We start from the raw sequence: 15,641 nt of genomic DNA on the forward strand, positions 1-15,641 counted from the left end.
TTAATTCAGGAAATCTCAAATCCGTTTTTACCTCATTTCTACCAGCATGTCATCTGTGCAACTAGAAGCACAAAAACTCCAGATCACCTTTACTCCGCACAGAGATGTGTACAAAGCTCGCCCTCGCCCTCCATTTGGCAAATCTGACCATAAATCTATCCTTCTTATTCCTGCTTACAAGCGAAAACTCAAACAGGAAGATCAAACAGGAAGAGGTCCGAGGAAGCGGACGCTAAGCTACAGGACTGTTTCGCTAGCACAGACTGGAATATGTTCCGGGATTCATCTGAAGGCTATAAGAAGTTTACTACATAAGTCATCGACGATGTCGTCCCCACAGTGACCGTACGTACATATCCCAACCAGAAGCCATGGATTACAGGTAACATCTGCACTGAGCTAAAGGCTAGAGCTACCTCTTTCAAGGAGCAGGACACTAATCCAGACGCTTATAAGAAACCCCACTACATCCTCCGACGAACCATCAAAACAGGCAAAGCATCAATACAGGACTAAGATCGAATCCTACTACACCGGCTCTGATGCTCGTTGGATGTGGCAGGGCTTGCAAACTATCACAGATTACAAAGGGAAACCGAGCCGCGAGCTGACCCATGACGCGAGCCTACCAGACAAGCAAAATGCCTTCTATGCTCGCTTCGAGGTAAGCAACACTGAACCATACATGAGAGAACCAGCTGTTCCAGATGACTGCGTGATCATGTTCTGCGTAGCTGACGTAAGACCTTTAAACAAGTTAACATTTACATGGCTGCACAGATGACAAATATGCGTGCTGAGAGCACGCGCTGACCAGCAGGAAAGTATCTTCACTGACATTTTCAACCTCCCCCTGACCCCGTCTGTAATACTTATGTTGCAAGCAGACCACCATAGTCCCTGTGCCCAAGAACGCTAAGGTAACATGTCTTAATGACTATCGCCCCATAGCACTCACACCTGTAGCCATGAAATTCTTTGAAAGGCTGGTCATGGCTCACATCAACACCATCATCGGACCCCGGACCCACTCCAATTCACATATCATATCACAGATCCACAGATCTCACTGCCTTGTCCCATGTGGACAAAAGGAACACCTACGTGAGAATGCTGTTCATTGACTACAGTTCAGCGTTCTACACCATAGTAGTGCCCTCAAAGCTCATCACTAAGCTAAGGACCCTGGGACTAAACACCTCCCTCTGCAACTGGATCTTGGACTTCCTGCTGGACCGCCCCCAGGTGGTGAGAGGAGGCAACAACACATCCGCCACACTGACCTTCAACATGGGGGCCCCTCAGGGGTGCATGCTCAGTCCCCTCCTGCACTCCCTGTTCACACGACTGCGTGGCCATGTACGACTTCAACACCATTATTACATTTGCTGACAACACAACGGTGGTACGATGATGAGACAGCCTATAGGGAGGAGGTCAGAGACCTGGTGGTAGGCCTGATCACCGACGACGATGAGACAGCCTATAGGGAGGAGGTCAGAGACCTGGTGGTAGGCCTGATCACCGACGATGATGAGACAGCCTATAGGGAGGAGGTCAGAGACCTGGTGGTAGGCCTGATCACCGACGATGATGAGACAGCCTATAGGGAGGAGGTCAGAGACCTGGTGGTAGGCCTGATCACTGACGATGATGAGACAGCCTATAGGGAGGAGGTCAGAGACCTGGTGGTAGGCCTGATCACCGACGACGATGAGACAGCCTATAGGGAGGAGGTCAGAGACCTGGTGGTAGGCCTGATCACCGACGATGATGAGACAGCCTATAGGGAGGAGGTCAGAGACCTGGTGGTAGGCCTGATCACAGACGATGATGAGACAGCCTATAGGGAGGAGGTCAGAGACCTGGTGGTAGGCCTGATCACCGACGATGATGAGACAGGAGGTGGCAGTGTGGTGCAAGGACAACAACCTCTCCCTCAACCACGTCAGCAAGACAAAAGAGCGGATCTTGGACTACAGGAAACGGAGGGGCGAACACGCCCCCATTCACATCGATGGGGCTGTAGTGGGGCAGGTCGAGAACTTTAGGTTCTCTGTGTCCACATCACTAAGGACCTATCATGGTCCAAACACATCAACGCAGTCATGACGAGTGCACGAAAATGCCTATTACCCCTCAGGAGGCTCAAAAGTTCTGCACCCATGAGAGCATCTTGACTGGCAGCATCACCGCCTGGTACGGCAACTGCTTGGCATCCGACCACAAGGCGCTACAGAGGGTAGTGCGTATTGCCCAGGACATTACTGGGGTCGAGCACCCTGCCACCTCAAGTGTCAGAGGTAAGCCCTAAAAAATTGTCAAAGACTCCAGCCATCCAAGTCTGTTCTCTCTGCTACTGCATGACAAGTGGAACCAGAGCGCCAAGTCTGGGACCAAAAGGCTCCTTAACAGCTTCTACCCCTAAGCCATAAAACTCCCGAACAGTTAATCAAATGGCCGTCCAGGCTATTTACCCTCTATTTTTGGCACTGGATCTCTTGTACTGGCTCTATGCTGGACTCGACCCACACAGTCACACATACTACACACACTCACACACACACACACAACATACGCTCACACACACACTACACCGACACTCGCAACATACGCTCTCACACACACACAACATACGCTCACACACACACACAACATACGCTCGCACACACACACACAACATACGCTCACACACACGCTCTCTCACACACACACACACACACACTACACCGACACTCACAACATATGCTCACACACAACATACGCTCTCACACACACACACACAACATACGCTCACACACACACACACACTACACCGACACTCACAACATACGCTCACACACACACACACACACACACAATACACCGACACTCACACACACACACACACACACACACAATACACCGACACTCACAACATACGCTCACACACACACATACGAATGCATGTTGACGCCACTTTTATTCTTTTACTCTTCCCATACGCTGCTGCTATTGTTTATTATCTATCCTAGTCACTTCACCCCTAAATACATGTACAGTTGAAGTTGGAAGTTTACATACACTTAGGTTGGAGTCATAAAACTCGTTTTTCAACCACTCCACAAATTTCTTATTAACAAACTATAGTTTTGCCAAGTCGGTTAGGACATCTATTTTGTGCATGACACAAGTAATTTTTCAAACAATTGTTTAGATAATTCACTGTATCACAATTCCAGTGGGTCAGAAGTTTACATACACTAAGTTGACTGTGCCTTTAAACAGCTTGGAAAATTCCAGAAAATTATGTCATGGCTTTAGAAGCTTCTGATAGGCTAATTGACATCACTTGAGTCAATTGGAGGTGTATCTGTGGATGTATTTCAAGGCCTACCTTCAAACTCAGTGCCTCTTTGCTTGACATCATGGGAAAATCTAAAGAAATCAGCCAAGATCTCAGAAAAAAATGTGTAGACCTCCACAAGTCTGGTTCATCCTTGGGAGCAATTTCCAAACGCCTGAAGGTACCACGTTCATCTGTACAAACAATAGTACGCAAGTATAAACACCATGGGACAACAACAACAGCAAAGGACCTTGTGAAGATGCTGGAGGAAACAGGTACAAAAGTATCAATATCCACAGTAAAACGAGTCCTATATCGACATAACCTGAAAGGCCGCTCAGCAAGGAAGAAGCCACTGCTCCAAAACAACTGTAAAAAATCCAGACTACGGTTTGCAACTGCACATGGGGACAAAGATCGTACTTTTTTGGAAAAATGGCCTCTGGTCTGATGAAACAAAAATAGAACTGTTTGGCCATAATGACCATTTTTATGTTTGGTGGGAAAAGGGGGAGGCTTGCAAGCCGAAGAACACCATCCCATCACCATCCCACCCGAAGCACGGGGGTGGCAGCATCATGTTGTGGGGGTGCTTTGCTGCAGGATGGACTGGTGCACTTCACAAAATAGATGGCATCATGAGGGTGGAAAATTATGTGGATATATTGAAGCAACATCTCAAGACATCAGTCAGGAAGTTAAAGCTTGGTCGCAAATGGGTCTTCCAAATGGACAATGACCCCAAGCATACTTCCAAAGTTGTGGCAAAATGACTTAAGGACAACAAAGTCAAGGTATTGGAGTGGCCATCACAAAGCCCTGACCTCAATCCTATAGAAAATGTGTGGGCAGAACTGAAAAAGCGTGGTGTGTGGTTAGAGGGTTGGACTAGTAACCGGAAGGTTGCAAGTTCAAACCCCCGAGCTGACAAGGTACAAATCTGTCATTCTTAACTGACTTGCCTACTTAAATAAACTAAAATAGACTGAGGTACACCAGCTCTGTCAGGAGGAATGGGCCAAAATTCACCCAATTTATTGTGAGAAGCTGGTGGAAGGCTACCCGAAACGTTAAACAATGTAAAGGCAATGCTACCAAATACTAATTGAGTGTATGTAAACTTCTGACCCACTGGGAATGTGATGAAAGAAAATAAAAGCTGAAATAAATCATTCTCTCTACTATTATTCTGACATTTCACATTCTTAAAATAAACCGGTGATCCTAACTGACCTAAAACAGGGAATTTTTTACTAGGATTAAATGTCAGGAATTGTGAAAAAACGTCTTACTTTTTAACTCTGTATTGTTGGTTAAAGGCTTGTAAGTAAGCATTTCACTGTAAAGTCTACACTTGCTGTATTAGGCACATGTGACTAATAACATCTGATTTGATAGAACAAAGTGGTCCAGACAAAGCTGTCTGTCTCCTGGTCTGTCTGTCTGTCTCCTGGTCTGTCTGTCTGTCTGCTGGTCTGTCTGTCTCTCTCCCTACACTCCACAATGCTGGTCCCTCAGTTCAGAGGTCATTATAATGCATCTCTCTGACTACTCATATACTGTACAAAGACTACTCACATACTGTATGGAGACAAAATGGCTACTAGTCTATTTGACCACCACCACCACCACCACCACCGTCAAAAAGACTAGTAGCCATTTTGTCTCCATACAATCATCGCTCAGGAGTGAAGTTTCCCCTAGGTACAACTTTGACCTTAACCATTAGTGGGGGGGGGGGGGGGGACACAAAACTGACCAAAGATCAGCATATAGTGGCAACCTCACTCTACTCCACAATCACGTCTCCACTTCCTGTACCAGGGAAGCAGGTCTAGGGGGGGTAAACAACCAAACTAAATGTGAAAGAAAGAACGGCTGTTACAGGTTTAGATGTTTCAGTGTCTCATTTAGAGGCCGATTGATCCTGTGGCAAGCGTTCCTTTGTGTGGCTGAAGCTAGACGGTCATTAACTTTCAGTTAACAAAAGGTTAGGGTCTGTGGAAATCAGTCTCATAGACACATTTCTCTCAGACGTCTCATATTACTAGTAGAGCAGATAAGTAATCATTAGGTACGATCAAAAGTCATAGAAATGTAACTACTTACATGTAAAACTTCTAAATACTTATTAACCCGATTCCAAGCAAGAACATAAATAACGATCACATTTCATCTTACAGTAAGAGTAGTTATTAAAAGTGTCTGAAAACCAGCGAGGGTTTTTTTTTAAATCACTGATTTAAAAACAACTTTACTTTTACTGCAAGATGTCACAATATTTAGGTTTTTAATTTTTTCAAAGTCTTCAAACAAATATCCCGTTAATACGAGTTCAGGAGTCAGTCGACAGTTCGTCTGAAACAGGACACGACCACGAGCCAAACTCTCTCGCTTATCTGTACAGTCTACCTAGAGCTCAAAATCAAATCAAATATATATATTTTAAACATGGTAGTGCAAGTCTCTTGTCAACAGACAACACTTCTCGTAGAAAAAGTGGGGAAGTTGTTGTTGTTAATGACATCGTCATCCCTGTGTCTTCCAGCGTGGGGTTTAAATGGTTTTGATCCGGCCGCAAGTCGTTGTCCCACTCCAACCAATCAGCAGTCCAAGAACAGATAAATAAGACATAAGAGAGAGATCTGTTTGGCTGCTTTCCCTCTTAGACCCTCCTCCTTCCTACCCGTTCTCTCTTCTCCTCCTCTGGGTCTGTGTGTCTCTAGTGCTGGTGTCCGACAGACAGCACCAGTGGTATCAGACAGCCCAGCACCAGAGCCCCAACCTCCACCTTGCTCAGTCCCTTCGCTGTTTCCTTCCCCGGTGTGGGGGAGTGGCTGTGTCCGGTCCCGCCCACCTCGGGAAGGACATGTACCGTGGCAACGTACAGGAAGGTCCCGGCAGAGAACAACATGGCCACGCCCGTGGCGTTCACATCTGACAGTGCCTCTTTACTGGACTAGAGGTCGACGAGACCAGGACGAAAGAAAAGAGAAAAAAAGAAAGGAGGAATTAGAATGAGCATCACTTCTCATGACTGGGGCATGAAGTGAAATACATTTTTGAAAAGCCATAGAGGGAGAAAAACATTTGGAAGGAATACTCAGGGCTTCATTTCATTCTATGGGCTGGGGACAGGAGTACTGAGAGGACAGAATAGCATTCTGGGCTCATTCTGCCCCCCCCCCCCCCTCCCCCTAACTGACCTGGCTGAGTCCTACGAAGGTAACCATGGCGAGGACAGGTGCTGCCAGGGCGAAGACCAGCAGGTGTTTACGGATCCGGTTCCTCTCTAGACCAGCATGCATCAGGAAAGAGACCAGGCCAAAGGCTGCTGGGGCCTGGGGTTTGGGGGGGGGGGGGGGGGGGGGGGAGAAAGACAGGGTTCAAATACACAGCTGGGGCCTAGGTGGGGGGGGGGGGGACAGACAGTTTAACATACAGACCAATGACAACTGAACTCTATAAGAGCATTGATTGGTTACTTTCTAATTGTTACCTCATAGTTGTTTCCTTTTGTCTGTTTAGTTCATATTTTTTATTTTTAACTGAAAATCATTTGGTTTGTTTAGAATGTTGTCAGTGTGGCTTCGTGAGGAAGGAGACTATTCTGTTAAGCAACACAGTGACCATCGGTTACGAACACGCAAACATGGACCAGAAGATGAACGGTCTGTTATCGTTTTCACTGTACCTTGTGAAGCATGATGGCCACAAAGACAATGAGCTGTACACTGGTCTGAGAGGTGGAAGCCGCTGCGCCGAGAGCCACGCCATCCGCTGGAACATAAATGTTTTTATCAATACAAATACTCTATCAAAACGGACCAACAACAACAACAACAACAACAACAACAACAATCCACCAACAAGCCTTCCACTCTCTCTTCTTCCTAAAAACATGTTGGTCTGAAACACTGTGTAATGAAGCCATCTTACCTGCTGCATGGACCACTAGTCCCAAGGTGGTGGTGATCTTTGAGCTGGCAACCCTCGCAGACTCTGGATCTGAACACACATCAAATCAGACAGACCACTCCATTAACAAATCAGACAGACCACTCCATGGACAAATCAGACAGATCACACCATGGACAAATCAGACAGACCACACATTTAACAAATCAGACAGACCACTCCATGGACAAATCAGACAGATCACACCATGGACAAATCAGACAGACCACACATTTAACAAATCAGACAGACCACACCATGGACAAATCAGACAGATCACACCATGGACAAATCAGACAGACCACACATTTAACAAATCAGACAGACCACTCCATGGACAAATCAGACAGATCGCACCATGGACAAATCAGACAGACCACACATTTAACAAATCAGACAGACCACACCATGGACAAATCAGACAGATCACACCATGGACAAATCAGACAGACCACACATTTAACAAATCAGACAGACCACACCATGGACAAATCAGACAGATCACACCATGGACAAATCAGACAGACCACACCATGGACAAATCAGACAGACCACACCATGGACAAATCAGACAGACTGCTCCATTAACAAATCAGACAGAAAGCTCCATGGACAAATCAGACAGACCACTCCATGGACAAATCAGACAGACTGCTCCATTAACAAATCAGACAGACCACACCATGGACAAATCAGACAGATCACACCATGGACAAATCAGACAGACTGCTCCATTAACAAATCAGACAGAAAGCTCCATGGACAAATCAGACAGATCACACCATGGACAAATCAGACAGACTGCTCCATTAACAAATCAGACAGACCACACCATGGACAAATCAGACAGATCACACCATGGACAAATCAGACAGACCACACATTTAACAAATCAGACAGACCACTCCATGGACAAATCAGACAGACTGCTCCATTAACAAATCAGACAGAAAGCTCCATGGACAAATCAGACAGACCACTCCATGGACAAATCAGACAGATCACTCCATGGACAAATCAGACAGAAAGCTCCATGGACAAATCGGACAGACCACTCCATGGACAAATCAGACAGAAAGCTCCATGGACAAATCAGACAGAAAGCTCCATGGACAAATCAGACAGAAAGCTCCATGGACAAATCTTGCTCTGATAAAGTAGAACCTCGAGGGCCCGGTTTCCCGGACTGATTAATCCTAGAACTGGGCTGAAAATAACTTTCAATGGTGATTCTCTGCTGAACTTGGTTTAGTCCAGGACTACTAGACTTAATATGGGAAGCAGGCCTTGAGAGGGGTGAGCTCCACCCATGCTGTCTGTCTGCCTGTGTGTCTGTCTGTCTGTCTGTCTGTGTGTCTGTCTGTGTGTCTGTCTGTCTGTGTGTCTGTCTGTCTGTCTGTGTGTCTGTCTGTCTGTCTGTGTGTCTGTCTGTCTGTCTGTCTGCCTGTGTGTCTGCCTGTGTGTCTGTCTGTGTGTCTATCTGCCTGTGTGTCTGTCTGCCTGTGTGTCTGTCTGCCTGTGTGTCTGTCTGTGTCTGTCTGTCTGCCTGTCTGTGTGTCTGTGTGTCTGTCTGTCTGTGTGTCTGTGTGTCTGTCTGCCTGTGTGTCTGTCTGTCTGTCTGTCTGTCTGTCTGTCTGTGTGTCTGTCTGTCTGTGTGTCTGTCTGTCTGTGTGTCTGTCTGTCTGTGTGTCTGTCTGTCTGTCTGTGTGTCTGTCTGTCTGTCTGTCTGCCTGTGTGTCTGCCTGTGTGTCTGTCTGTGTGTCTATCTGCCTGTGTGTCTGTCTGCCTGTGTGTCTGTCTGCCTGTGTGTCTGTCTGTGTCTGTCTGTCTGCCTGTCTGTGTGTCTGTGTGTCTGTCTGTCTGTGTGTCTGTGTGTCTGTCTGCCTGTGTGTGTGTCTGTGTGTCTGCATGTGCGTCTGTGTGTCTGTCTGTGTGTCTGCCTGCCTGTGTGTCTGTCTGTCTGTCTGTCTGTCTGTCTGCGTGTCTGTCTGTCTGCGTGTCTGTCTGTCTGCGTGTCTGTCTGTCTGCGTGTCTGTCTGTCTGCGTGTCTGTCTGTCTGCGTGTCTGTCTGTCTGTCTGTGTGTCTGTCTGTGTGTCTGTCTGTCTGTGTGTCTGTCTGTCTGTGTGTCTGTCTGTCTGTGTGTCTGTCTGTGTGTCTGTCTGTGTGTCTGTCTGTCTGTGTGTCTGTCTGTGTGTCTGTCTGTCTGTGTCTGTCTGTCTGTGTCTGTCTGTCTGTGTCTGTCTGTCTGTCTGTCTGTGTGTGTGTGTCTGTGTGTGTGTGTCTGTCTGTGTGTCTGTCTGTCTGTGTGTCTGTCTGTCTGTGTGTCTGTCTGTCTGTGTGTCTGTCTGTGTGTCTGTCTGTGTGTCTGTCTGTGTGTCTGTCTGTCTGTCTGTCTGTGTGTCTGTGTGTCTGTCTGTCTGTGTGTCTCTCTGTCTGTCTGTGTGTCTGTCTGCCTGTGTGTCTGTCTGCCTGTGTGTCTGTCTGTCTGTGTCTTTCTAGACTGACCGTCAGCACTGCTGTGTACGTGGGCGCTTCCGATCTGGTCGACCAGCAGCATGAAGACGAACCCCAGGACCAGAGAAACTCCGATGTAGGCATGGAGGTGATCGTGGCTGTGGCTGTGCTCCCCACTGACCCCCAGAGCTGCAACCACACCTTCCTTGGGCTGGGACACCTCCACCCCCTCCACCTGGCCAGGGGCGTGGTGCACACCTACACAGAGAGAGAGACTGAGACCTTATCCCAGACAGTAGATTCGGAGACAGAGACCCTAACTCATACAGTAGAGAAGAGACAGAGACACTAACCCATACAGTAGAGTAGAGACAGAGACCCTAATCCATACAGTAGAGAAGAGACAGAGACCCTAACCCATACAGTAGAGACAGAGACCCTAACCCATTCAGTAGAGTAGAGACAGAGACCCTAACCCATACAGTAGATTCAGAGACAGAGACCCTAACCCATAGAGTAGAGACAGAGACCCTAACCCATACAGTAGAGACAGAGACCTTAAACTATACAGTAGATTCAGAGACCCTAACCCATACAGTAGAGACAGAGACCCTAACCCATAGAGTAGAGACAGAGACCCTAACCCATACAGTAGAGACAGAGACCCTAACCCATACAGTAGAGACAGAGACCCTAACCCATACAGTAGAGACAGAGACCCTAACTCATACAGAATATTCAGAGACCCTAACCCATACAGTAGAGACAGAGACCCTAACCCATACAGTAGAGACAGAGACCCTAACCCATAGAGTAGAGACAGAGACCCTAACCCATACAGTAGAGACAGAGACCCTAACCCATACAGTAGAGACAGAGACCCTAACTCATACAGAATATTCAGAGACCCTAACCCATACAGTAGATTCAGAGACCCTAACCCATACAGTAGAGACAGAGACCCTAACCCATACAGTAGAGACAGAGACCCTAACCCATACAGTAGAGACAGAGACCCTAACCCATACAGTAGAGACAGAGACCCTAACCCATACAGTAGAGACAGAGACCCTAACCCATACAGTAGAGACAGAGACCCTAACCCATACAGAATACTCAGATACTGTATTAAGATAAAATGTTTCATCAATGAGAAAATTGGCAGAATGTCAGTTTACCTTCTCCCACTGCTAGCCATGGGGCTTCCTCTCACCACCATATTTGGTAGTGAGAGGAAACGCCAAGCGGATGCTTCAGATTCATACATCCGGTGAAATATCTGTCTCATTGTTTCGATCTGTGCTCAGCTTTACATAGTGCACTACTTTTGACTAGAACCCCATAGGACCTGGTCAAAAGTAGTGCACTATGAAAGGGAATATAGGGTGCCATTTGGGACACAGGCCGAGTCTCACCCTCCAGGACCTCCTCGTACAGGGCATGGACCCCCTCGGGGATGATGACAGCCAGGGCAGTACCACACAGCAGCCCTGCTCCCAGGACCGTCACCAGCTTCAGCTTCTCCTGAGGGACAAGACAGAGAGGACAGGGGGTTCAGCAACATTACAGAACAACTAGGACAGAAGATTCAGCAACATTACAGAACAACTAGGACAGAGGGTTCATCAGGATTACAGAACAACTAGGACAGAGGGTTCATCAGGATTACAGAACAACCCTGGCAAGGATCAATCATGGCAGGGATCAATATCCTAACCATGAACTTTGGCCTCACATGATCAGTTACCTCACATCACTGAATATGTCAAATTGTATGTTTAAATTAGAATACATTACAATTGACTAGTTTGGCTAAGAAACACTGATACTGCTGTTTTTAAACAAATTGTGCATTGATGAGCACTGTAATCTCAGTATTTAGCTAAGGACTTCAGCTGTTGACTCCCATTCTAAGTGAAAGTAACTTTCTTTGTTTCTAAACCATGTGTCTGTATTTGGAATACTACTCACCTCTGAGAAGTTGACAGCCAGAGGAATGGTTCCAGCCACATAACACCCCACCAACATGGCCAGGGAAAGCAGGCTGATCGAAGTGAAGTCGTCCATAGACATAGTTACAGATTTGATAACAAAAATGGTGTTGTTGCTCTTCAGCTTGCTTGCTAGACACGACTTGTGGTTCGTGTTGAGGCTCTAGCTCGCTAGACAAATATAACTCCCGGACGTCGCAATTCTAGCTAAAGCTTTCTGTACCGAGGTCTAAACAGACATGTCAGTCTAAATCATTTCTAGTGACTTTCAGAGGACGTGGAAAGGCTCAGAGTTATTGATCTATCTTGAACGCGGTTTTGTTATACAAACATGTACATCTAGCGAACTAACTAACGGGTCTGATCCTTACTTTGCAGATATGTAAACACCGTCGGCTAGCAGAGTTAGCCTAGCGGACAATCTTCTCGCATGAGTCTTATTGCCTACAGCAGGCAAGTTGTAATTCATAGCGTGTTGACCACATCGTACTCTCTCCAACGTTGCTATTTGTTATAACCATTTCATCAAAACTAGCTACCTGCAGTAAGCTATTATTATTATTATTATTTATATATATGTATATCTAGCTTGAAATGTTTTGCCAACAAGCCAGCATCTCCATTGCGGATGAAATGTAGCACTTCCGGGTAACGCCTACGTCACCGTCCGTGCAACAAACAAAAAAAACATGCCACGTACGCGTGTAGTACACGTGCACGACATATATTCATTCTGTGTTTACTTTTCTCTTCACTGACTGTGGACGGATACGTCAGATGTTACATAAGCCAATCTATTTACATGTATAAAATGTATAACCGTTTTAGCTGGTTGTGGTTAATCTAGTGAAGTCACCAAAAATGTGAGGATTATCTGCCATGACTGCGCTGTAAATTCATCATTCTTGAGCCATGTTTCAGTCAGGCCAGTTTACGATCAGTGATTAGTTAATTGACTATGACTGCCTTGGTAGTGAGGGATCTGACATTAAATTGTTCTATTTTGAGATGTGAGGTATTATCACAGTCTCTTTCAATAACGACAGAACTGGAGGAGGTCTTTTCTCCAGTGAGATTGCTAAAGCGACACCGCCATGTTTACAGTGCATTCGGAAAGTATTCAGACCCCTTCACTTTTCCCACATGTTGTTACATTCCAGCCTTATTCTACAATGTATTTAATGAATGTTTGTCCTAATCAATCTACACACAATACCCCATAATGACATCACAATACCCATAATGACATCACAATACCCCATAATGACAAAGCGAAAACAGGTTTTTAGAACAGAAATAGCGGAGATGGGAGAACCTTCCAGAAGGACAACCATCTCTGCAGCACTCCACCAATCAGGCCTTTATGGTAGAGTGGCCAGACGGAAGCCACTCCTCAGTAAAAGGCACATGACAGCCTGCTTGGAGTTTGCCAAAAGGCACGTAAAGGACTCTCAGACCATGAGAAACAAGATTCTCTGGTCTGTGAGGCCAAGATTGAACTCTTTGGCCTGAATTCCAAGCGTCATGTCTTGAGGAAACCTGACACCATCCCTACAGTGAAGCATGGTGGTGGCAGCATCATGCTGTGAGGATGTTTTTTTAGAGGCAGGGTCAGGGAGACTAGTCAGGATCGAGGGAAAGATGAACGGAGCAAAGTACAATGAGATCCTTGATGAAAACCAGCTAGTGAAGGTGTCCACATAATTTTGATAAGCTGCTCTAGTGGTGTCCACTTACCTTTGTAAATATAGTGTATGTTGCGCATTGGTGACCTCTGACTGTTTCATCATAACATAGTTAGTGATGATGTAATGGGTTGAAAACAAAGTCACTAAAAACAGACACCCCTTTATTATACTTTTTTATCACCAATTTGTTTATGTATTTGTCTTAATTAATCTAAATTGTATATTTATATATATGTATATATCACTACATGCTTCAGCAGTAGTGAGGCCATCAAGCCAATAGATGGCGCTGTTGCACTGTGGTAGTTGTAGAAACAACAAGTTCTGTCCAATCGCACGCACCATTCTTCAGAATAAAGAAAGTGCCCGAATTGTGTCCGTTCTTTTTACAATTACAGGCCACCTCGGCTACAGACTGAGGCCGGTAACACTGAGATGGATGGACAATATCCCTATACCATCTGCCCTATACCATGATCCTTTACGTCGGTAGGCCTGTCCCCTGGTGTGGTAAATTATACACGATCGCTGGATGATTCTTTTTACGTGGAATATTGCGGGTAATGAAGTCGCCAATGACAAGGTTTTTCAATTTGCCAGCGCTAATGATGGGAAGCTTCTGCGGCTCAGACCCCGTAACCGTGGAGGAACAACTAGTGGGGGGAACCAGTTGAACGTTTATATCGGCTGAATGAGCTACACCGGTTGACCATGCGATAGCATTTCTTTCCAGAAGCCTAGTACGGCTGCAGGGACTGATCATTATTTACTGGGGGCTGTTTCATCCTTTTCTACACTTAAATTGCCCTTGCCTAACGATTACGTCTGAAGTCGAGCTTGCTACTCGGTTGTCCTCACCTGTATATTATATACAGGCGATACCTGTATATTACTACTACAGCGACTGTAAAGCGGCTGGCAAAATGGTACTTAGTCTTTTCGTCCGGACAGGTCCTGCCAGAGAGTAGGGGTGCCAGATAGTAGGGGTGCCAGATAGTAAGGGTGCCAGATAGTAAGGGTGCCAGATAGCAGGTCCTGCCAGATAGTAGGGGTGCCAGATAGTAAGGGTGCCAGATAGTAAGGGTGCCAGATAGCAGGTCCTGCCAGATAGTAGGGGTGCCAGATAGTAGGGGTGCCAGATAGTAAGGGTGCCAGATAGCAGGTCCTGCCAGATAGTAGGGGTGCCAGATAGTAGGGGTGCCAGATAGTAAGGGTGCCAGATAGTAAGGGTGCCAGATAGCAGGTCCTGCCAGATAGTAGGGGTGCCAGATAGTAGGGGTGCCAGATAGTAAGGGTGCCAGATAGCAGGTCCTGCCAGATAGTAGGGGTGCCAGATAGTAGGGGTGCCAGATAGTAGGGGTGCCAGATAGTAAGGGTGCCAGATAGCAGGTCCTGCCAGATAGTAGGGGTGCCAGATAGTAGGGGTGCCAGATAGTAAGGGTGCCAGATAGTAGGGGTGCCAGATAGTAAGGGTGCCAGATAGTAGGGGTGCCAGATAGTAAGGGTGCCAGATAGTAGAGGTGCCAGATAGTAAGGGTGCCAGATAGTAGGGGTGCCAGATAGTAAGGGTGCCAGATAGTAAGGGTGCCAGATAGTAGGGGTGCCAGATAGTAAGGGTGCCAGATAGTAGGGGTGCCAGATAGTAAGGGTGCCAGATAGTAAGGGTGCCAGATAGTAAGGGTGCCAGATAGTAAGGGTGCCAGATAGTAGGGGTGCCAGATAGTAGGGGTGCCAGATAGTAGGGGTGCCAGATAGTAAGGGTGCCAGATAGTATCCTGGGTGAAAAAGTTTAATTGGAAACGTCATGTGAGGACCAAACTAAGACGTTGGTAAACTTGTTAAATACAGAGTTTGATTATACAATTATATAAGGTAAAAAGCCAACTAGCAACAAATATCAACTATTATTTTTATCCCCAATTTCATGATATCCAATTCGTAGTTATAGTCTTGTCTCATCGCTGCAACTCCCATACGAACTCAGGAGAGGTGAAAGTCCTTCGAAACACAACCCAAATAAGCTGCACTGCTTCTTGACACAATACCCACTTAACCATGAAACACTGTGCACCTGGTGACCGTGTCAGCGTGCACTGCACCCAGCCTACCACAGGAGTCACTAGTGCGCCTCCCCTAACCCAGACAACACTGGGCCAATTGTGTGCCACCCTGCAACAGAGCCTTGACTCGAACCCAGAATCTCTAGTGGCACAGTTAACACT

The 15,641-nt window shown here is 46.5% G+C and overlaps 1 protein-coding gene across 1 annotated transcript; it reads right to left on the reverse strand.

The window, feature by feature from the left end:
- Window positions 1-5,550: 5,550 nt before the first annotated feature.
- On the reverse strand, window positions 5,551-12,397 carry slc39a9 (solute carrier family 39 member 9). Its single transcript, XM_036955385.1, has 7 exons — window positions 11,712-12,397; window positions 11,156-11,264; window positions 9,792-9,998; window positions 7,268-7,336; window positions 7,023-7,108; window positions 6,535-6,669; window positions 5,551-6,287 (listed from the first exon to the last, which is right to left on the reverse strand). The coding sequence occupies exons 1-7, from the start codon at window positions 11,811-11,813 to the stop codon at window positions 6,051-6,053; spliced, it is 945 nt and encodes a 314-aa protein (XP_036811280.1). The 5' UTR covers window positions 11,814-12,397; the 3' UTR covers window positions 5,551-6,050.
- Between the last annotated feature and the right edge of the window lie 3,244 nt (window positions 12,398-15,641).

This window comes from Oncorhynchus mykiss, chromosome 19 (assembly GCF_013265735.2).
Source record: "Oncorhynchus mykiss isolate Arlee chromosome 19, USDA_OmykA_1.1, whole genome shotgun sequence".
NCBI classification, from domain to species: domain Eukaryota; kingdom Metazoa; phylum Chordata; class Actinopteri; order Salmoniformes; family Salmonidae; genus Oncorhynchus; species Oncorhynchus mykiss.

Excerpts from the sequence above, each read along its gene's own strand:
- slc39a9 (XM_036955385.1), bottom strand. The coding sequence starts at position 11,813 with ATGTCTATGGACGACTTCACTTCGATCAGCCTGCTTTCCCTGGCCATG. Across the intron at positions 11,265-11,711 it reads TGGCTGTCAACTTCTCAGAG|GAGAAGCTGAAGCTGGTGAC; the intron begins GTGAGTAGTATT and ends CTTGTCCCTCAG. Across the intron at positions 7,337-9,791 it reads CGTACACAGCAGTGCTGACG|ATCCAGAGTCTGCGAGGGTT; the intron begins GTCAGTCTAGAA and ends ATGTGTGTTCAG.